Consider the following 23,477-nt stretch of genomic DNA (forward strand, 5'->3'; position numbering starts at 1 on the left):
GGAAGGAACCCAGTTGGGTCACTATGCAAATAGAAAGCTGGTTTAAAAAACAACAACAAGGGTATGAACCAGTTCTGCACAGAAGCATGCACCAGGAGGCTGGCCCAAGAGCTTGCTCTAGCATCCTTGCTCTGGTTCCTCCTCCCAGCATCCCCCTTCCCAGGTGCTGAGCTGTACAGCATGCCAGCCTTGCAGACCCTCCTCTTTGTTTTCCCATAGCTATCCTGTTCCCCTCCAATCTGTTCTCACATGTGTCTCAGGAATCTCAATCTGGACCTGGCGTTTCCTTGCCAGCTTCCATCTGTAGGGGCGACAGAGCCTTCAGCACCTTCCCCGGGGACACGTCTGAAGTGATTTACCAAATGCATCATCAGCACTTGTATATGCAAAATCTACATATGTCCTCCTGTCGGGAGCGTTCAACAAGGCAACATGCAGGATTGGGAATCAATCGCTTGAGCGTCCAACAAGGCAACATGCAGGATTGGGAATCTATTGCTTATGGTCCAGACTCTAGAAGAGCAATCGGCCAGGGTTACATGTTCTACGTGCAAACAGAAGCATAAAGTTGACAGGGCTGGACCATCACTGGAAAGGAACATCCTGTGCACTTGGAAGGATGTCTCTAAGCGAATAAACCAGTCTCTTTTATTTAAATCCCACCACACAATGTAATATCACCCTGGTGACATAAACATTAGTCACCAAAGGTCCTTTGTCTTGTGCAAATGGCCATGTAAGGCAACTTATAGTCTGCCATCATTTCTCGAAGACAGGGTCTCATGCTGCCTAGGCTGGCCTCAAACATGCTGTAACTGAGGACAGCCTTGAGTTTATGATCCTCTTACGTGCACCTCCTTCCTGGGTGCTGGGATTACAAGTGTGCCCTACCTTGATTGTTTTCCATCTGCTTTGTGTGTATGCACAGCTTTGTGGGATATGCTGGGCATCAAATCCAAGGTTTTATGCAATGTTGGGCCAGTATTCTCCCAATAGCCACACCCCCAGCCCTTAGCATCTTTCTTAAAGGCTGTCTAGAAGACCATCTGTGACCTCCCTATTGGCAACACTAAAGGATCTTCTTGTGCCTTCATCTCCCCCAACCTCTGGCTGTGAGTGGTTCTGGGGACAATCCTGCTCCCTTCTGTCTCATCACATTCTCCCAGTTTCTCCCCTGATTTTTCTGGGCTGCTCCATCTTATTCCTTGGCCAGCTGGAAGATAAGACGCTCAGAACCTGATTGCCCGTAATGTTCTGAACATTGGGTTCAGAACACAGCATTCTGAATGCCCATAGCGTTCAAGCGCAGGAGCTCAGGGCTTCACCTGCTGTATCCGCACACCAGTGCCTCCCCCAGCCCAGTAGGAACCAGGCTTCCGTGAGCATCAAGCTACTTCCCCACCTCTGTACCCTTCTCCTGTGGATTCTGCTCATTGGTGCCTCATGAAAGATTGGCAGGGGGCTAGAGAGATGGCTCAGTGGTTAAGAGCAGTCTGCTCTTCCTGAGGTCCTGAGTTCAATTTCCAGCACCCACATTGTGGCTCAGAACCATCTAGAATGAGATCTGGTGCCCTCTGCAGGTGCAGGTATACACACAGGCAGAGCACTCAAAATACATAAAAAAATAAAATCTTTTTAAAAAAAGAAAGGAAGCCAGCACTCGGGAGGCAGAGGCAGGCGGATCGCTGTGAGTTCGAGGCCGGCCTGGTCTACAAAGTGAGTCCAGGATGGCCAAGGCTACACAGAGAAACCCTGTCTCAAAAAACCAAAAAAAAAAAAAAAAAAAGAAAGGAAGATTGGCAGAACACAGATCCAATCACATCCCTCCCAACCCTGCTGAAAAGCTTGCAGGGGCTTTGTGTTGTATTTGGGTGGCTGATTAAAAAACAAACAAACAAACAAACAACAAGACTACAAGGGAGCTCACCAAAGACTGGCCTGGGAGCTGGAAGGGTCAGAACCTCCGAGCCTCACCCTGTGCCATTTCCCCTTTTCTCCTGATAAACAACAGTCCTTCCTCAGACCTGGCTTCTGCACACCAACTTGCTTCCAGAACATCTTGGTCTGTCCTTTCCCATTCTGGCCTGGTTAGCTTCTCCTAGTAACCATTGCATGTCACGTCCCTAGAGCAGCCTCCCCTTGCTTTCTTTCCCTACACACCTGTACCAAGTGGTGTTCCTTCGTGGTGCTGATCGCGGTTGGTGCTGGGGGCTCCCAAGCACAGGGATCACCTCCCACCCTCAGCAAGGGCTCCAGCACACAGAAGGGAGAGAGCCCACTATGCGCTCAGCGAATGTGGGCGGAACGGATGAGCCCAGGCCCTACTTGCACACCTCCACCGATGGACTCTTATCATGGGACACTGTTAGGTACCAGAAATTCCTGCGTTTCTCTTGTGGATGCAGACGAACAAATCTGAATGCCTTGGCGGGTGCTTGTGTGTCCTCTCACTTAATTCTCACAACGAGCTCTGAAGAGGCTCCGTACTGCACTGTGTATTTCTCTTTGGCATATAAGGAAATGGAAGCTAAGAGTGTGAGAACGTTGCACAGGATCATGGGGCGTGAAAAATAGCTGCGCCAGTAATTCAAAGCCATGCCTGTTTGATTCTAAATCTAAGTCTTTGCATCTGCTGCCACATCACCATCCTTCTGCATACTGTGGCTACAGCTGAATAAAAGAACTAATGACTTAGGCCGGGGGCTGTCAGACCCTTCCTTGTTAATGGAAATGAGATTCAAAGCATGTTGGAGACATGGCTTGGTATAGAGTGTTTGCCTAGCATGCACAAAGCCGCCATGTTCACCCCCCCTGACCCCCAGCATCATATTCAGTGGGCATAGTACTGCATGTCTTTGGTCCCAGCACTTGGGAGGGGAAGGCAGGAAAATCAGATCAGGGTTGTCCTGGATAGCCTGGGGTACCGGAGACCTTGTCTCAAAAAAGAGATAAGCAGCTGTAATTCCGCGCCTGGAGTCCCAGCACTCAGAGAGGCAGAGACAAGTGGATCGCTGTGAGTTTGAGGCCAGCCTGGTCTACAAAGTGAGTCCAGGACAGCCAAGGCTATACAGAGAAACCCTGTCTTGAAAAACAAAACCAACCACCCACAAAGAAAAACCCAGGTCCTGAAGCATCCTCAGATGCACACCCAGGCTCAGGCTCACAGGACTCCTAGAGCAAGGATGACAGGTGTGATGGGGAGAGAAGAAGACGATGAAGAGAGAGAGAAGAGTGAATAAAGCAGAAACATACTTCTGCCTTAATGGGGTCCTGGGAACTAAACTCTGGCGTGAGCCACTGGGCACAGAAGAGGGGGTGAGCGATGTTGGCTCCCAGGGAGGACAGGCTTGGAAAAGAGCAGTCCTGTGGGAGTCTGGTCAGGCTTCAGGGCTTTGATTCTGCCTCTGCAGCTTCTCCCCTGTTGCTTATGGATTCTTTGCGTCAATGATGTGGGGCCCCCTCTGAGCAGGCTCTGAGCTGAGGGCTGGCGACAAAGATGAACAGACCCATGAGCCGCTCCCAGGTGCTAGGAAAACAGGCAGGCTATGATGTCAGCAGAGCCCCTAGGGAGCCTCCCTAGGCCGATGCATGAGTCCCTCCTATTAAATACTGAGCATAAGCTAGTAACTATTAAGACAGAGGAGGAGGCTGTGGATCCTGGTGTTAGCCTGAATAGAAGGGTGGCTCCCAAGGAGGTGGCCTTTTGTTGTTGTTGTTGTTTGTTTGTTTTGTTTTTGTTTTTCTAGATGGGGTTTCTCTGTGTAGCCTTGGCTGTCCTGGACTCACCTTGTAGACCAGGGTGGTCTCGAACTCACAGCAAACCACCTGCCTCTGCCTCCCGAGTGCTGAGATTAAAAGCATATGCCACCACCGCCAAGCTTAAGAGGTGACCTCTTAAAGCAGAAGAAGATACAGCCAGCCAACGAGAGGACAGCCCATGCAAAAACATGCTACAGCCTGATGTGCTCACAACCAACAGCTGAGCACCACTGGGCAGGCCGTCAGCCACAGGCAGGAAAATGAAGGAAGGCTGGGCGCTTAGGGCCCTGAATCCCATGCCTTGGGCTGAGGTGATGCTGGCCAGGGGAGACCTGTAATCTGGAGGAGGGAGGTACATTTAAAAGGAAAGACAACAGGCTCTCCTGGGAGCATAGTCCAGGAACAGAACAGGAAGTGAGCACAGACAGACAGCCAAGGAGGGTTTAGCCTGAAATGAAAGATCTGCTGGATGGGTACCGAAGGGAAACGTTTGTGGGAGGGTATGTTTCCAGCCCTCTTCTAGGATGAACAGCCTCTTTCTAAGACTGGGGAAAAGATGCAGTGGTAAAGTGCTTTCTGTGCACGTGCGGAGACCTGAATTCCAGTCCCCAGCACCCATATAAGAAGCCAGGTACAGCCAGCACCTGCAGTCCCGTCTTTTGGGCGAGAGAGACAAGTGGATCCCTGGAACTCAACTTATAGGCCACTTAGCATTGCCAGTGGGTGAGTTCCAGGTTCAGTGAGAGGCCTTGTCTCAGGAAATAAAGTGAGGCCAGAGAGAGCCTAGTGGTTGAGAGCACCGACTCTCTTCCAGAAGACCTAAGTTCAATTCCCAGGACCCACATCTGGAACTCTTAAACCCAGAAAATCTCAGGCCCTCTTCTGGCCTCCAAAGACACCAGGAGTGCACATGGTGCACAGACATACATGCAGAGGAAACGCTCATACACACGAACAGAAATTCAAACAGAACTAAATAAAATAAAGAAGCAAGCGGGAATGGCAGAGGGGAGTGGGCAAGGCCCCAGGAAGACTGCAAGTTAACCTGAGACACGGGCAGAAGCTGGAGGTGGTTTGAGAAAGAGATGCAATCCAGAGGCAGAGGGAGTCATAGCTGTAACTTTTCTTTTGCTCCCAGAAGAAAGTGAGGTTGGTTCCTTAGGAAACAAGCAGGAAATAAAATAACAACACCAGGGGGCTAGAGAGATGGCTCAGCAGTTAAGAGCACTGACTGCTCTTCCAGAGGTCCTGAGTTCAATTCCCAGCAACCACATGGTGGCTCACAACCATCTATAATGCGATCTGATGCCCTGATGTACATGCAGGCAGAGCACTGTATACATAATAAATAAATAAATAAATAAATAAATCTTAAATAAAATAAAATAAAATAACAACACCAGAAAATAATGATCATAGCGCATGGCCAGTATCTGCACAGCATGGGTGAGGGGTGAGAGGTGAGGGGTGGGGGCGACTTCTGCTTGGCTATAGGAATTTGCTGGGCTGTGTGCCCATAGAAGAAAGTCAGACTAGGGAGAGAATGAGGCTAGCTGGTGATGTGAGGGGCTGTGGGTTAGGTTGCCAGATGAAATACAAGATGCCTGGTTTTTTAAAACATTTGTTTAAGCAGTAACCCATCGGGCTCGGTTGGTAGAATGGTCGCCTAGCACATAAGAAGCTCTAGAGTTCATCTCTAGCACCTCAGAAACTTGGTGGTGCGTGTCAGTAATCCCAGACCTCGGGAAATGGAGGCAGAAAACTCAGATCTGACCAGTCTGAGGCCGGCCTGGATACCTGGGGGGTCTGTGTCAGAAATAAACAAACGAATAGTAAATGATAACATAAACTGTGTGTGATTCTTGTGCCGCACAGTTTTATGACGGGATCACACAAGCTAAAGTCATCTGAGAGGGGAGCCTCATTGAAAAAGATGCCTTCATGGGGCTGGAGAGATGATGGCTCACTGCTTAAGAGCACTGGCTGCTCTTCCAGAGGACCGGGATTCAATTCTCAGCACCCACGTGGCAGCTCACAACTGTAACTCCAGTTCCAGAGGATCTGGCACCCTTGCACAGACATATATCCAGGCAAAACACCAAATGCATATGAAATTTTTTAAAAAATCATTTAAAAAAGAAGGAAAAAGAAAATGCCTTCATAAGGTCGGCTGCAGGCAAGCATGTAGGGCATTTTCTTATTTAGAGATTGACGTGTAAGGGCACAGCCCATTGTGGGTGGGGCCATCCCTGGGCTGCTGGTCCTGGGTTCAATAAGAAAGCAGGCTGAGCAAGCCATGGGAACAAGCCAGTAAGCAGCAACCCACCATGGCCTCTGCATCCGCCCCTGCCTCCCATTCCTGTCTTGTTTTAAGTTCCTATCCCGACTTCCTTCAGTGATGACCAGCAATGATGAAGTGTAAGCCAAATACACCCTCTTCTCGTTGCTTTGGTCACGGTGTTTCATCCCAATGGTAGTAACCCTGACCTGCACAGTACCACACTCCTCTTGTTGTGTTTGACTGAAGTATCAGAAACACTCTCCGGTGTAACAGTGCCCCAGCCTGTGGCCAGAGCTCTGCCTGGAAGCAACACCAGCAAACTTAGTTAGCACTTTGCGATGTGCTTGCTTCTCAGAGTGATGAGACCCAACCGTGTGTGTAAAGACTGGGAGAAATGAGAATGCGGCCATTTTAATCCTAACGACGTAATGGGCTTTCTCCCCCTCTTGACAAAGGGCTCCGTTTGGAATCAGACATGGCGCCCAGGCTCTGCTGCAGGAAAAATTCACTGCTCACGTTTCTGTTTCAAGCTCTCCCAATTTCACACCAGAAAGGTGATTTTTTTTTTAAGTCCCATTAGCATAATTGCCTGACTGCAACACTGTAGAGAGGCGATTAGATGGGCCTGCAAGCTCGGTGTAAGTCACCTGAAGTTCACCCGCCATCAGGATCCATGGCTGCCTTCTGTAATCGTGGGGAATTATTTCATAATGGAGGTACCTTGATCTAATTTAGTTTTGATGCCAGGAGGCGCCCTCCCAGAGTCATCGTCAGCCTCCGGGTAATTCTAACCTCCAGGGTTGTTTCGCTTTCTGGAGAGGATTCCATTCAAGGCACCTGAATTTCTTTATCACCCAGAGTCATCTAGGGTCGCAATGGATCCTACCTCTGTGTGCTGAAAGAAAAATGCTAAGACCAGTAGGACCGCGGGAAGCCAGATGGACACTCAGCTAAGTAGAAGCCCTGGATGGAGTTTGACCCATCAGATATTTCCTGGGAGAGCTCTAATTTCCCTCCCATTTATTACCTTGTTTTCCAGCAAAACCCAGACTCTGCTGTTATTTGGGTAAAACCTAGTGATGATCATAGATGCGAGCCAATTTTAGCTATTTTAACACTTACCAACCATCGCATCCTGTGGAGGAAGTGGCTGCTGCTGTGAAGACGGGGACACTGAGGCTCAAGAGGGTGGGGTATTTACTGCAGGTCATACAGTGAGAGAGCTGTTCGGCAATCCTGAGCCAGGCATGGTGATGCCTGCTGTTGTTAATCTCAGCACTCCACAGCAAAGGAAGACAGATGTCTATGAGTTCAAGGCCAGCCTGGTCTACGTTGCGTTTCAGGTCAGTTAGGCCGTGCAAGAAAGAGACCCTGTCTCATTAAGAAAAAAAAAAAAATCTTAAGGAAATGTTCAGTCCCTTTAACCACTTACAATTACTCAGAAGTGGGTGTTGCTATTTTTTATTTTATTTTATTGAGGAAGATGATGATCAAGCCAAAATGGATGTAGTGAGGAGATGGAAGAATCAGGAATGGACCAAAATTCTAATTTTAAACCCAGTGTAGCCTTGACCATGGTTAGACTTGAGAAGCACGTGGACAGCGCAGGAAGAGGCTGGGTGCAAGGCTCTCAATGAGGCATGACCAGCTGCCCAGATGCCAGCTCTGTTCTTTGCTTCCAGTTTCTGGGCCGAGCTTCTTCCTCATTCTCCCCCGCCCCCCACTTCTCATTCACAAGCTAAGGGTCTCCTGTTGTCATCCCGTGTGTGCTAACAAAACCGACTTGAGATGCTCATTTGTCCACATCTGTGTTTCCGGCAGAGGGTGGCCTGGCTCCACAGGACGGGTCAGGAGATGGACTGGCCATCACCATTCTCCCTGGGGACTGAGGCCACACCCAGGCCTCTCTAGGCTTTGTCTTCCCATCCCTACAACAGAAGGGATAAGGTTCTTTTATTGGCTCTTTGGCCTGGAACTCAGCCGTCCTCTTGACCTCCTGTTACCCAGGATTCCTGTTTCCAATTTTAAAAACCAGCTCTTAAACCAACAAGCTGCAGAAACCCTGGTTTCTCATTTTGTGGGGAGGGTGTGTGTTTTTTGAGACAGTCTGTCTTAGTTGCTGTTCTATTGCTGTGACCAAGGCAACTCTTATAAAAGGAAGAATTTAACTGGGGGCTGGCTTACAGTTTCAGAGGGTTAGTCCATTATTATCATGGTGGGGAGCATGGCACTGGAGCAGTGGCTGAGAGCTACACATCTTCATCTTCAGGGAGAGACTGAGAGGCGAGAGAGAGAGAAGAGAAGGAGGAGAGGGAGGGAGAGACAGACAGACAGACTGAAACTGGGGCACCTAGCATGGGCTTTTGAAACCTCAAAGCCCACTCCCAGTGACCTACTTCCTCCAACAAGGCCACACCTCCAACAAGGCCACACCTTTTAATCCTTCCAATCCCTTCAAACAATTCCACTCCCTAGTCATTAGCATTCAAATATATGTGCGTATGGGGGCCATTCTTATCCAAACCATCACAAAGTCTTATACAGCTTGCCACAATGTCGAGCTCAGAAGTCCCATTTCAAATGAAACCCATCTGTCAGAAGTAAGCTGATCTGATGGAAGCTGGGGTAATGAAAGGGCTCTCTCCAGATCACAGCCTGGGTGTCTCCTCAGACATGGAGTCTGTGGTCTGTTGGTTCCTGGGTTCCCCAAGCCTGGGTCTAGTGAAAGCTAACACTAACTGCAGTCCTGTGTGGGCTGAGCTGTCCTCCCTGGGTCCTGCCTCTGAACACCTGTCTGTCCCTGTGGCAGCCTAAGAGCCTCCACAAAGCCAGCTGGACCCATGCTGCTGCTTCTGGGCTGTGATCTGTCTGGTAATTCCTGTTCCCAAGCTCCAGGCTGCAGTTCAGAGTGCCCTGTGCATGCCCAGTGGCCAGAGGACAGGCTGTGTATCCTGACTCTGCTCGACCATTTTCTCTCTGTTGCTATTTTTTTTATTAATTCATTCATATTACATCTTATTAGTTATCCCATCCCTTGTATCCTCCCATTCCTCCCCCCCTCCCATTTTCCCCTTACTCCCCTTCCCTATGACTGTGACTGAGGGGGACCTGCTCCCCCTCTATATGCTCATAGGGTATCAAGTCTCTTCTTGGTAGCCTGCTATCCTTCCTCTGAGTGCCACCAGGCCTCCCCATCCAGGGGACGTGGTCAAATATGGGGCACCAAATGGAGGGATCTCCCTTGTTCATGGATCAGGAGAATTAACATAGTAAAAATGGCCATCTTACCAAAAACAATTTACATATTCAGTGCAATCCCTATCAAAATACCTACACAATTTTTTAAAAGACATTGAAAGGTCAATTCTCAACTTCATATGGAAAGACAAAAAACCCAGAATAGCTAAAAACAGTCTTATACAATAAAAGATCCTCAGGAGGAATCTCCATACCTGATCTCAAGCTGTACTATAGAGCAATAGCAATTAAAACAGCATGGTACTGGCACAGTGATAGGCTGGTTGGTCTCTGTTGTTATTTTAATGTTATTTTAATGCTCCTGTCCTCTCTCACCAACTTCCAAGCAGTGACACTCTGTTACCACTTTCTGTTGCAGGGCCAAAGCTGCAGAAGGTGAAACAGCCACCATGTGCTTTAAAGCAGACCTCCTCCCTCCCCTCCAGACAGCTCCCTCCTGAAGTGGCTGGCACCATCCACACCCCTGGTATTGTCACTAGGCTGAGAAGGCTTCCCAGAGGATATGGGGACACCAATGAATAAGTAGGAGCTGGCGGGTTGGGGCACTGCATGTAAAGAGGAAGCGGGGGCCTTTTAGGCCCAGAATTGACAGGCAGAAAATATTGAAGGAGCCTTTAAATACTGTCAGCCACTCAGCCTGAACTTGGTGACCCTTGCAGGAAGGTAGCTACCCTGACTCGTCAAGGACCTTTAGGGGGCTGTTTGAGATCTGGAGATGAATCTTGAGGGCTTTGAGGAGCCATTGAAGGCCACACCCTGGGGAGGTGATGATGGATAAGGCCTGGATTTGGCAGCTCATCTGACCGTACGTAGAATGGGGGCCTGCGCGCTTCATGACCCCCGTCTCTCCTCACAGCCCCACCTCCAACACACACACACAGTCCAGACAGCCTAGCTCTCTCTGAGGCACCCCATATGGACATGGAGCAGGGGGCTTCAGGCTGCCTGCTGTCCATCCCACACTGGCTGGTTCTCACCTCTCACCTTTCACCTCTCACCTTGGGGCGGGACTTCAGCATCCTGCCTCCACTGTGGTTTGGGGTTTGAGAGCTGTGGTTTGAAGACTGAGGCTGTGCAGAGGATGGCTCCCCCTGACCGCCTCACTCGCAGCCCCCCCCCCCCAGCTTATCTTGTTTCTGCTCCTCACAGCCGGTCCTCAGCCCTGCAGCCCTCCCTTGGCCCCTGCTAATGGTCCTCTCTCCAAATATAAGCTCTTTTGTTCACCAGGCAGCTAGCTTGGCCCTCAGCCCTGGCTTGATCTTAAGGAGCCCTGGGTCAGCTGAAGGAGGAGGTGGTGCCATCAAGGGTGGAAACACAGAGAGGCTTAGGCTGTTGCTGGCTACAGCTTGCTGCCCTGTCCTTCCCTGCTCAGCCTTCTCTTCCATAACCCTTTCTACCAGGACAGGGACAGTGGCACACCATGCTCACTCGCTTGCTCGGTCTCCTTCCCTCCCCTCTCTCTTTCCCTTTCCCTCTCTCTTCACCTCTCCTGTAATTCATGAGCCTCTCCCTGCCCTGCAGCCTCCTGAGTGTTGGAACACTGAGAGGCACCACCACACCCAGTGACGGGGGTACTTCGTTTGGCTATGACGAGGGACATCTTTGTCCAGCTGGACTCTACAAAGAGGAGACTACAGTTCACAGGGCAGCACTGCCCTACCCCAACAGTTGTCATGAATACCACTGAAGGTTAAAGGTCAAGGGCTTCCTTCAGCCTCTCCTGCTGTTGGGCCCAGGTTCCCAAGGTAGGCCACATTCTTGTCAGATGAGGCTAAGACCTATCTACGGAGGCTCCAAAGGCTGCTTAATATCACCCTGTGCGCTGCTGGATTATCACAAAGTGGTTCAGACGGGGCCCTTTAGAGCCTGCAAAGTGCCTCTCAGCACACAGTGGGCCTCTCAGCACACAGTGGGCCTCTCAGTTACTCCTTGTTTACTTGACAAACATTGAAGGGAAAGTGTTCCGCCATAGAGCTGAGGCTCCAAGGTGTGTGCAGCAGGAAAAGGCCACAGAGTGTGACAGGGCTGCCTTGGGGATTCTGCAGTACAACATGTGGGGAGACGGGACTGAGTGTGGGATCACACAGGAGACAGACCCCTCCTCCCGTGGTCTAGGGCAGGACCTAGGGAAGAAGAGCACCCCAAAGGAGGCTGGCAGAGGCCCAGGGAGGGGAGAGGGTGAAAGGAAGGCATCCGCTGAGGTGGGTACTGGCTGAGGGAGGAGGAGTCTGGAGAAAAGGGAGGTATAGGGTATCAGGGACACCAGCAACTGTTAAGTATCAACAGCGGCAGCCTAGGCGGCCTGTACTCCCCCTATGTAGCACAGCTCTGAGGTTCTCACCAGAACCAACACTTGCTGTCTAGTCACCCACGTGCCACACAAGGACCAATTGGGGCCATCACACTTCTCTAATCACCCATGTGCCACACGAGGACTGACTGGGGCCATCATCCCGTCTCACAAGCAGGAAATTCAGACTCAGAAAAGTCTTTCCTTAGCACCACACACCTGAGGGGTGTCAGAGAGTGGATGTAAGTTCCCTGGGGCTCCAGAGACTCTCAGCCCAAAGGACCCAGAAGATAGCGGGGACCTTGGAATCCACAATCCAGGCTCAGGATTGGAATTGTTCAATGCCATTTGAGGGAAAGCAATGCTAAGGACTCTGTGGGAAAGCGGAGACCAGGGCCGGGAGACGGGTCTGGCCTACAGCAGGAAGGGAAGGGATGGGGGAGATTTCATGAGAGAGATTGCCAGTGGGTCTCCAGGCAGTACAAAACCCCAAAAGCAGGGTAGGTGATTGACAGTGGACAAGGACGGGGCAGAGAAACAGCCCAAGAATCAGAGTGGCAAGGGCTTGGGCTATATCTATGCTATGAGGTTTAGAGTAGTTAGTTTATGTTAGTTTACGAGTAGATTTGTATCAGTTTAGATTCTGCCCAGAGTAGTGCTGGCAGCTTTAAAGTATGTTTCACACTCTGTGTCATTTATTAGCCATCTTAGGCCACACAGATAGATTTTTACTGGAACACGACCCCTCTCCTATCTCCCTCCCTCCGATGCCAGCTCTAATGGCAACACCTATCACTCTGTGCCCATATCCCACCAATAACGAAGAGCAACATAAGACCACTCAGTGGGTGAGTCCCGGACAGAGCTGGGGTGCACCGGAGACAAGTACCTCAGCCTTTTTCAGCACTCATGGTGCCTTGGCCTGGCCATTCTGGACGCAGAATTAGCCTCGAGGGACTGGGGTAAACAGAAAGACCCTTCACTCCTTCACGTGTCGACATAAGGGTTGCCAAGGCCAGATTCCTTTCGCTTGGATGCTGTCCCTCTCCCACATGCCCTGTTCTCCATACACGCTCATCTCTCCGCACAGGGAGGCGCTGGGGAAATGTAGGTCACTGGCAGGAAGTCTGGCTTGTGGTGATCCAGGCAGCCCAAACAGCCATCCGACTGGATGGCCACTTGCACCAATTCACCCCTTCTGCCCTGCTTCTCCTGGGTCAGTGTGACCCAGGCTACCCTCATGCCCAAGAGAGGGCAAGACAGGCCTCGCTGTGGCTGGCCTCTTCTCTCTAAGATTGTCTCTCTAACTGGCATCTTCAAAAGATAAAGAGCTGCCTTGAAGCATTTGCAGACATAGCCCATGGGATATCCCAGGGTAAGAGGAAGTCATGACCATAGCTGGTTGGGCTAGCTTCCCAGGGGAGGGGTGTGAAACATGAATGGACACAGGAGAGCTGGGCGTGGTGGCGCACGCCTTTAATCCCAGCACTCGGGAGGCAGAGGCAGGCGGATCACTGTGAGTTCGAGGCCAGCCTGGTCTACAAAGTGAGTCCAGGATGGCCAAGGCTACAGAGAGACCCTGTGTCGAAAAACCAAAAAAAAAAAAAAAAAAAAAAAAGAATGGACACAGGAGAATCACATCCCTCCGTGCTGACGCAGGGGTCTCATCTGGAAGAATTACCCCGACTCCTCATAAAAAGCCACCACGTGGCCCTAGCAGACACAGACATCACTGCCCCTTCCACTCAGAATCTGCCCTGCCCTCTGTGCCACCCTTCTCAGTGTGGACTCCCCCCACCCCACCCCCTACCCCATCCCATGCACCAAGGCCAGAGGTTGGGACCCGTCCGGCTCTTCCTCACTCCACACTCTCAGTGTTTAGTCTTATCTGGCCAGGCAGCTCGCAGCCCGGAGGCAGCACCAGGCAGAGTGGCAGCTAGACTCATCAACATTTGGGGATTCCTAGGAAGGCCAGGACACCCAAGCGGCCTATGAGTGAGACAGACTGGAGTCAAAGTGAGCTGAGATGGGAGACCACCCAGAGCAAAGGTGAGGAAGACACATGGAGTAATTAATGGTGGCGCTAGAGAGGGATAATGTGTGGCATTGAGGATAAGTGTCACCTAAAGGGGGGCTGGAGAGATGGCTCAGTGGTTAAGGGCATCACCTGCTCTTCTAGAGGTCCTGAGTTCAATTCCCAGCAACCACATGGTGGCTCACAACCATCTACAATGTGATCTGATGCCCTCTTCTGCAGATAAAGCCCTCCTATAACAAATTTTTAAAAAATTAAAAGAAAAAGTGTCACCTAAGGGTCAGACCATGGCCCACCTTGAGCCCCTGTCAGTGACTTTAGACTTCGTACTACCGTCATGGCAGACTAGCTGTGCACAGAGCTGAGGACAAGCCCAAGGTGGGTGTGAGGCAGCTGCCTAAGGCATCCAAGGCTGAAATGAGGTGGGGCCAAAGAGGTAGCGTGGCTCTCTGAACTTTTATGAGGCAGACTGAGGCTTCAGTGGACCTGGTTCTCCCTTCCCCGGCTTCCATCTTCCCATCATGCAGCGGGTGCCAGACAGGAAGATCATGGCAGATCTCCCCCTTGGGTTTCCATACTCCTTTGGCTGCCTGCCACCTACTCCAGACTTGCTGGACTTCTGAAAGAAAGTTCTTGAGAACAGACTCAAGGCTTAGGGCACAGCTGTGGCTTCCAAAGGTCTGGGGAAGGCAGGCCCACAGCTTATCTAGGAAGCGGAAGCAATGAGGCTAGAGAGTGGGGGAAGTCTGGACTCACGGCCTAGGGAGGCCAGGCAGAAGAGAGGCCTGCTGGGAAGGGGCCTGGGTGGGAATCAGGACCTGTCCCTTGCCGGGCAGTGCTAAGCTGTAGACAAGTGTCTGCATTTTGTCGCCCACAAAATGAGGACGGGACCTGTGCCAGGAGCCGCAATAAGGCCACCAGGGCTTAGGAGAACTGAGTCAGGCTCTGGCTGGTTAACATGGTCTGTCATCTAGTACCAGGTCCCGTGAAGATGCAGCCACCGGGAAGGGACAACAGAAGAAGAAACCAGTTATACTGCTTAGTATTCACGAGAAGAGGGGCCCTGCTGGCTGGTCCCTCCTCTCCCACCCCCCACCCTACCCCACTCTCACCTACCTTGCCCACCCCCAGGAGCTCACAGACAATAGCAACAAAACGCCAAGAGTTGGAGGGGGACGGAGGGGGGGTGGGGGGGGAGGCTTCCAGAAGATACGTATTCCATGAACGTCCCATGTCTTTGCTGTAAGCACACCTGGGTATGAATGTTCTCCCTTCCTCCTTTGGTTGCCTACCCAGAGTGCCTTTCTCTAGGGGACCAGCTGCTGTCCTCTGCAAGGGCTTTCTCCTGGCCCTGCCCTAGCCAGCTCACCAGAACTCCCTCCTTCCCTGAGTCCCCAGCCTTCCTGCTCAGCTAGCTACGTAAGCCCGAGTGCATCAGCAATGCAAGGCCCTGCTCTCTGCTTCTTTTCCTTTATTGATCTTTCTTCCTGATGGCACCTCAGTGGATAACAGGTGTGAGAAGTAGGGCACGTGACATCACTGTTTCCCTGCCCTGCTGGGAAGGCCAGAGGCCAGAGTAAGGCTGGCCAGAGGTTTCCTGGGCAATGAGACCAGGAGACCCAGGGTTAATGGCAGCTGAGAGCTGGCCAAGGAGCATAGGCACCTGTTTTAGTTTCATTTCTGTTGCTGCGATAAAATGCCTGACAGCAAAACAATTCTGGGTTATAGTCTATTATGGGAGGACAAGGAGCGGGAATTTGATGCAGTTAGTCCCAGCCACAGTCAAAAGCAGGACGCAGCATATGCATGCTTCATTGCTCGCCTCCCCCCCTCCCCTCCAGTTGATACAGTTCAGGACCCTAACCCAGGGTACAGGGCCACCCACTTTGAGGCTGGGTTCTCCTTCGTCAATTACATAGCAGAGACAGTTTCCCCACAGACCAACTTAGTCCAGATAACCCCTCAAGGAGACTCTCTCCTCCCCGGAAATTCTACAAATTGACAAAACTGTCGCAGTGTCTAGGAGTCCGGGGTTGAGTTACAAGTACCGTCAGTAGCCATCTATCCTGGGGTCCTTCCGAGCCTGGCGATATCTCTTGAGTGCAGGCAGGGGCTTTTCATTGCTCGGTGGAAAGTCAAGGGCTCCCTTCAGGATGCAGCCTGGTGCTGAGGACCAGCTCTGCCCACCCTGCCTCTCTAGTAATGAGCAACCAAAGAGATGTCACCCCCCCTCCACACGCACACAGGCACACACACACACACACACACACACACACACACACACACACACACACACACGCACGCACACAGGATGAGAGGACCCGATTGTGTTCCCTTCCCCACTTCGGGCACACCAGGTTATTGTTGCCTCACCACAGATGAGGAAACTTAGGCTATCAGAATTAAGAAGCAGCCTGAAAGGCAGGGCAGGCTCAATTAGAGCCTCCTAGGCCTGAACTCACATATTCAGGCTCTTAGTGTGACCGTCGTTAGCGTCCTCATCTCTAGTGTGATGGTTGATAGGGAAATGAGATGATGAGCGGGAGTGGGGGTGGGGTGGGGGTGGGGTGGGGGCCAGGCACATCCACGGCCATTAACGTTAGCCTCGCTGCTGGCTAGCTGAGGCAAAGCCCTGGGTGACATCTATGGTCTCCTCAGCTCAGGAGAAGGTCCAGGGCATCGTGACATCAGGCCTCTGACAGCTTTGAGCCCAAAATAGCTCTGTCATTAGACCAGCCCCATCCTGTCACAGCTGTGCCTGCCTTTTGCTGTCCCCTGTTGAGCTGACACGGGCTCCTGCCATGTCACACAGTCATGCTCAGTCCTGAACTGGCTCAGCCACCAGTCCCCAGAAGGGGAGATTTTCCACAGCAAATGGAAGGGCCCAGGGGTGACAGCTTGAGGCTGGTGATGCCTCTTACTTCTGTAAGAGAAAAGTCCCAGGCTGCGTACTCAGCAGCCTGGGTTTGGTCACTGCACTTAGAGTGTGCTCAACTCCCTTGAGCCTCAGTGGCCTCTTCTGGCTAACAGCAGCCTACTGGATGGTTATGTGCATTCAAGTGGACCGTGCACAGCAGGGACTATTCCTGGCACCTGACTCAGAGCAAGTGCTCCAAAAATAGTGCTATTAGCCAAGCCCAGTGGCACAGGCCTGTAGTTCCAGTTGCTCAGGAAGCTGAGGCAGGAGGATTGCTTCACCTCTAATACTCGGAACACAGCAGAAACATGGCTGCTCCCTGCCACAGGACTCCCAATGTCCTGGGCAGATCTCTTGCTGGTGACCAGAAGAACGGGGCTGTAAGCCTGTGTCCCACCCGCAGGAGTCACAGAACAACCAATGCCTCCCGGCATGTTCAGTTTGCCCTACTCACCTCTTGGAGTCTTAGACCCCCACTGGGGTCCAGCTGCGCCCACTTTCACTTCTCTTTGAGAGTGCATGGGCAACATGGCAGCGACACGAACAGCAGGGCGGGCCCTGCCCATTTGTCTGCTGAGGAAACTGAGGACTGAGCCAGCACTAGGGACTGGCTCCGGGCTGCCCAGCAACCCATAGTGCTAGAGAACCTTAGACGGTTTGAACTGGAACATTCTACCATGGAGACAAGCACCACAAGTGACAGATAACCACACAGAAGCCTGGAGAAGGGTAGGAAGTCTGGTTCGAACGGGGCAAATTAACAAGGGCTCCAGCTGCTGCCATTCAGTGACGCAGGTACATGTCATCAGGCCAGGTGCTGCTAACATGAAATTACAAGGAAACAATGCAAGCAAGACAGCCTCTGCACTCAACATCTTATGGTCTCCAATAAGAGTCAGGATGGTGACCAATATTCTGAGGGGACACTGAGAGCCAAGAACAGTGTACGGTGAGAGAGATGACAGGAATCATGAGAAGACTGCAGAGAGCTGTGACAGGGTGATGGGCTTCCCTCATCACTGGCCACCACCTGCCTCGTTCATCCCATTCTTTGACACTCACAAGGACTACCAGAAGGATTTGCTTTTTTTTTTTTTTTTTTAAGGATAGACCTTGGCTGATACTTGTACCCACTTACAGATGGAAAAACTGAGGCTCAAGAAAACACGCTCTCTTGGCAGGTTGAGCACAGTCCCTAAGCCCTCTTCTTCCACTGGTCTTCCTGCCCCTGATTAGCTCTTCAGTCTGCCATTACCCCCAGGCCTCTTGGGTCTTGAGGTAGGAGATTCTCACATTTAGAGTTACTAATCTATCTGTGTGTCTCTCTGTCTGCCTGTCTATCTATCTGTCTGTCTATCTATCTGTCTGTCTATCTACCTACCTACCACCTACCTATCTATCTAGACCAGCTGTCTTGGAACTCACTAACTGTATAGACCAAGCTGGCTTCAAACTCATGGAGATAGATCCACTTGCCTTTGCCTCCTGAGTGCTGGGACTTAAAGGTGTGTGCCACCACAGCTGGCATAGACTCACTTCTGCATCTCTTCTGCTAGCTTTCTGCACATCCATGCCAATGGCTCTGACTCCCGTGCCCAGTGGCCAGGCCTCTGAAAACCTGTGAATGGAAGCCCAGTTCAGTACGTCCTCCAGCGGGTGGGAGGGAGTCTTACATAGCTTGGAGAAAGGAGGAGAGCCTAGAGTTCCAACCAGCTTCATCCAGCTCTGCTCCTGTCAGGTTCCCAGGGCCCTTCAAGGAGCTTGCTGTGAGTATCACTACAGGCAGAGAACCTTCCAGAGTGCCTCGGCTCCCAGGCCTTTGCTCTTCTGTCTGCCTGGAATGCCTTTCTTTGCCTCTGGCTGGGTGAACAGCTCCTTGCTCACTCAACAGTACATTTGGGCACCCACTAAGGCCAAGCAGAGAGCTGTGCTCCGGGGATTCAGGAGATTTAGAGATTAGAAGGGGCTGTGCGGCTAATCCCATACCAATGAAATCCACAAACCAGCACAGACTGGGCGAGAGACAGGAAGGCGCTGGGGTCTGACTCTACAGGACATGGTCCAGAGCAAGAAGACTTCTCAGAAGAGACAATTTTCTCAGCGACCAGGAGAAGAAACACAATTTAGGTCACTGAATAGAAGGAGGAAAAATGCCTCAAATAGAGGGAACTTCAGGAGCAAAGGCCCTGGGGAGGGTCAGGCCGGCATGGCTGCTGCAGAGAAGTGGGGGGGGAGGAGGTGTGGTCACGTGGCTCAGACCTGGAAGGCGGACCATGTGGGTAGTTGGGAAGAAGAGTCACGAAATAGGAGGAAGGCACGGTGTGGCCATCCTGGAGGCCAGGGGAAGGAAATGTTCCAAGGAGGGAGTCATGGAGGATCTAGGTGGCCTGCTCCTACGCCCATGGCTGTACACGGTGATGAGGCCTCAATGGATGAGACCAAGGGTAAAGGGCGTGGCTCCCTGATCCAGCATCATCACTACCACTACAGGAAGGAAACTAGAGCATGCGTCTTCTTTCCACAAGCACAGAACGGGGGCAAGACCACGTGGACTCAACAGAAGGGAGCCATCCACAAGCTGGGAGCGGGGCACTCAGCAGAAAGCAGGTCACTTGGAAATGGCGTTAAAACTACTCCTAGCTTCGGGGACAGGGAGGATGTGGTTTCTGCTGTCATTTCTGGCCAGCCTATAACATTGTGTCCTGGCCATCCACACCAACAGGGGTTATCAACGTCATGAAGTCACCTCTTCCGGGAAACCCCCCAGACAGCGGGATCAGGGGTTCCACGACGCCTGGGCACCTTCCTTAGAGCAGTCCCCACTCCCAGACTAACCTGGGAACTTTATAAAGGCAGAGGCAAAGTTGGGGACTCCAAAGCCTCAGCTCAAGACCTGAGAGCAGGGCCAACAAATGAATGAACGGGTGTAGAACACTGGCAGGAGAGGCAGCTTCCTTTCTCGCCCTGGCCCAGGATCGGTTTCAGCTGTGGACCTCTAAGGCTGGCTCGGTGGGAGGGCAGCCCATGCTCAGCTCTATAGGGAACCATCCCAGAGAGTGTGTGTGCAAGGGACTCCTCCCGTGCCCTATCTGGCCTTTTCTGGACTCTCCTGTGTACCTAAGGCCACTTTCCCAGAGACACACACACCCTGACACAACAGACTCCAGATTAACTGTCTAAGACACCACTGAGATAGCTGCCTCAGTTTCCAGCCCCGTCCTTCCCACAGCCCGCTGTTAGGGCACTGAGAGAGGGGCTGCGGTCTCCTGGGGTGTCCCTGGATGGGGAGGAGCTCCCAGGGACTGCCAGAGCTCTGCTTGGCCACGTGGGTCCCTGTCACTGCTCCTCATCCTCACAGATCTCCAGCTTGCACGGGGTCTATGCCTTCCTTGAGCAACATGAGGGGACCTTGATGGGTCATGCCCAGGCCATGCCACGGTTGAGGTGGACAATTCTGGAAACAGCAAGCCTGTCTCAACAGCCCAGACGGTGTGTCTGCAAAAGATACATCCCTCTAAAACAGGCCTTGGGATCAAGGGTAGCCTCCTATTCCAGACCCAAACCACTTGCAGAACAGAAGCCGTAAATCCCCTCCCCTACCCCACTCTCTGAGGACTGATTGTTCCTTGGATGCAGTGACCCACAGGTCATCTGACTCTCTGAAGATGCCAGGTCCTAGGTAGGGCCTGGCCCAGCTCCCCTGAGTGCTACAGCTTGAAGCATGGCAGAAATCTCCCCCCCCCCCCTTTCTCTCTGCATAGAGCTGAGCTGCTACAGGAGGAAGGGAATTTGGCCTTGACTCTGGGCCAGGCTGTTAGGCCCAACTGGAGCAAGGCAGTCTGGAGAGAGACAAGCTTTTTTTTTTTTTTTTTTTTTTTCCTCTCTCTTCAGTACAGTGTGTGGTCTCCAAAGGGCCACAGCCCTAAGACTCACATAAGTCATTAGCCACAGAACACTTCCTTGCCTGAAGCTAACAGCCCTGTCTCCCCAATAAACCCCTCAACCTCCACCCCAACCTCACTCCCTCAGCTCTACTTTCTGCCCTCCTGCTTCTCTCTCTGTTGCTGGGAGACAGCCGCTGTGTGCCAGCATCCAGGCCAAATGAGCAGCAGCAGCCTGGCCAGCCAAGCAGCCAGTAAGCTTGGGTACCTGCGTCCCTGGAGTCCCAAGCCTGCTGAAACCTCCCTAGAAGAACCCAGTCTGTGCTTTCCAACCCCCAGTCCCACTCTGCCTGAGCGCTCACCCCAGCAACTTTTCTCCAGCTCTCTGCTCAGGGACCCCAGTGGTCCAGGGAGGCTGAGTAGCATAGCTCCCCAGCTGCCAACAGCCTGGGGGCCTTGTGTACCACAGAGGGGAGCTGGGAGCTTTCGGCTCAGCCCTGGCCTTTAATTACAAGGTACATTCAGTTGCCTGCTCATTTCTGCTTCTCTGCAGACTTCACTAATTGAATTTGCCACAGCAGCAGGCAGACCTGGGGGACTGTGAGACCAAGGAACAGGGGGCTATAAACTTAACTTCCTTTCCTTCTTGGCCAAGAGCAAAGTGCAAGAAGCCAAGAAACTCTTATCCTGTTATCCGGACCACGCCAGTGCCACGTCTAAAGGGACCCTTCAGACCTATGACCCATGACCCAAGCCCAGAGGCCAGGTGGCACCCAGATGCCTGCCCCCTCCATCCCCACGCCCCCCCCCCACCCAACCCCCTTAAACTCTGATTCCCAAAGCTAAGCAAAGTCTGCTGGAGCAGTGGGCTAAAATCCCAAACTCTGCCACTTAGCTGGCTCGGCTCACCTACCGTAGGAGTCGCCTGGGTCCAGGAGGGAGTCGGGCTCCATGGTGTGTGGGCCCCTGGGCCGCGGCCCCACCTGATTTATGAACCGAGGCCTTCTCCATGAGCGCCTGCGCCTCTCCTTTTGTATTCCATCTGGCGGCTTCTCCAACTAGATGACTGGGTATTCCTGCAAGCAGGCCCCTTTCCAGCCCTCGCCTTCATACAGTACATTTAAAGTAGCAGTAACCTTTTTTTCCTCCCCCCGCAGCCTGCCTGGAAACATTAGAAGGGACCGAGGCGGCGAGATGTCTAAAATAGGAAGACGCTGGGGACGACTGGCCTGGCTGCCCGTGATGCTGGCTGCGGGGATCCAGTCCGGCTGTGCAGATGGAAAAGCTAGGAGGTAAAGCTGACACCGGGCTTAACATCTGGAAGCCGGTTCTGGGGCCCCCCAGGGGCCTGTGCGAATGGATGGGGAGGCTGACCTCCCCTCGTGGGAGGGGAAAAGGGTGTCTGCTGTTCACCACCTAGGGCCCCAAAGCCCAGGGGCTTCTCCCGGGCCTTGCAGGAACCTCCCACTCAAATCTGTTCTCAGACATTTCCTGCAGAGTGGGATGCAGAAATTGACTCATCCATCCATTCAGTCACTAAATATTTTTTGAGAATCCAGTCTCTTGCCAGACACTGCTGTGCTGAGTCTGCGGCAGAGAGCAAGGTGCAGTGACTGGCCCACTGCAGGGGCATTAGCACCCAGATAGTCTACTCACTGCAATGGAGTGTGCAGGACAGCACCTCAGGAGCACAGGGAATGCTCCTGGGGGGCTCACTGGAATGACAGAGATGGTCATGGGGGCTGCCTAGAGAAAAAGGTACCTTAGCTGGGGCCTGAAGGATACACAGGAGTTAGAAAAGAGAGAAGGATCAAAGGCCTGCACATGGGACATTGGATATTTGTCAGATTTATTCTAGTGGTTAGAATAAATAGATAGAGCTGAAAGAGGGTTGGTGAGGGAGGCCAGAGAGGGGGGAGTTGGACACCTGGTCGGTGACATCATCCCAGTGGCCTTAGAAAGGCCTCTCTGTACTGTGTGAATAGGTCAGGGATGGGATTCGTGTGTGTGTGTGTGTGTGTGTGTGTGTGTGTGTGTGTGTGTGTGTGTGTGTGTGTACATAGCTTCAACAAGAGCAGCTGTGGTCACAGGACAGGTTGCTAAGCCCCACCCACCGTGATACCATTCAGAGTCTCCCATGAGCCTCCCAAGGGTGGCTTCCCGAAACCCATTTCATAGACAAGTACAATGCAGCTTAGAGATGTATCCAGGCCAGAGCCTGTGAGTGACCACCTGGCCAGGTCCAGGCCCCAGGGAGGTCACACAGCCTTGAGGCCAGCCAGAGAGTGGGAAGACAAAGATGCTTTCATTAGCTCAGCGGCACCCTGGTCTGGCTAGTGTTATGGATCTCATAGCAGGAAAATCTTCATCTGAGTCCAGCAGGAGAGAGGTGAGCAGGGTTTGGATGGGTTGAACAGGGAAGAAGGGAGGGAGTGTGGAGTGAAGTGTGCCAAGGCAGAGGCAGGAGCAGAGACCCGTGCTGACAGGGGAATAGTTGGTGGGGAGCAGACGACCACGCAGCTAGAGGTTAGGGTGATGAGAGCATAGAGACAGGTCAGAGGACCAGAGGGACAGCTAGAGTGTGGGCTTGCTCCAGGGACCACAGGAGCTCGAAGCTTCTGTTCAGAGGTTGACCTCCTTTCCAAAGGATGCCTGGGTGATCCTTTGAGATGCTCTTTCCCAAACTCCACCCCCGCCCCCTCCCACAGTGCTTCCTGCTGAAGTAGAGAAGCAGGCTGCCCTCGGCCTTGCTGGATGCTAGGAGCTGAGCATCAGTGGCCTGCTTTTCTGGAGGAATGGTAGAGTTGGGTGCACAGACCAAGAGGAGAGAGATGAGGGACAGGCCATCTACTGGACTGAGATGAAGCTTTTTTTCTGCTGAATCTATGGTACTGGCCTGCACTGGCTTGGACCAGGGTGATGCTGAGCCCATGACACCGTCTATACTGGGTGCATCCCAGCTGCCAGCTGTGGCCTAGCTGCTTCCAGCGAGCCAGTGGCTGCTGATGTGGTCCCCCTGGCCACAAGGAGGTTCCTCCTGTTCCCTCACCCCTCCT

At 52.3% G+C, this 23,477-nt stretch overlaps 1 protein-coding gene across 1 annotated transcript in view; it reads right to left on the reverse strand.

Annotated features, from left to right (window-relative positions):
* Positions 1 to 21,793, reverse strand: part of Dab2ip (DAB2 interacting protein) — a 178,003-nt gene extending 156,210 nt beyond the window's left edge. Inside the window, exon 1 of the mRNA XM_051166707.1 lies at positions 21,335 to 21,793. Within this exon, the coding sequence (XP_051022664.1) occupies positions 21,335 to 21,374 (40 nt within the window). The 5' untranslated portion in view covers positions 21,375 to 21,793. The remainder of the gene's footprint in view (positions 1 to 21,334) is intronic.
* Between the last annotated feature and the right edge of the window lie 1,684 nt (positions 21,794 to 23,477).

Source organism: Acomys russatus, chromosome 24 (genome assembly GCF_903995435.1).
Source record: "Acomys russatus chromosome 24, mAcoRus1.1, whole genome shotgun sequence".
In the NCBI taxonomy this organism is placed as follows: Eukaryota; Metazoa; Chordata; class Mammalia; order Rodentia; family Muridae; genus Acomys; species Acomys russatus.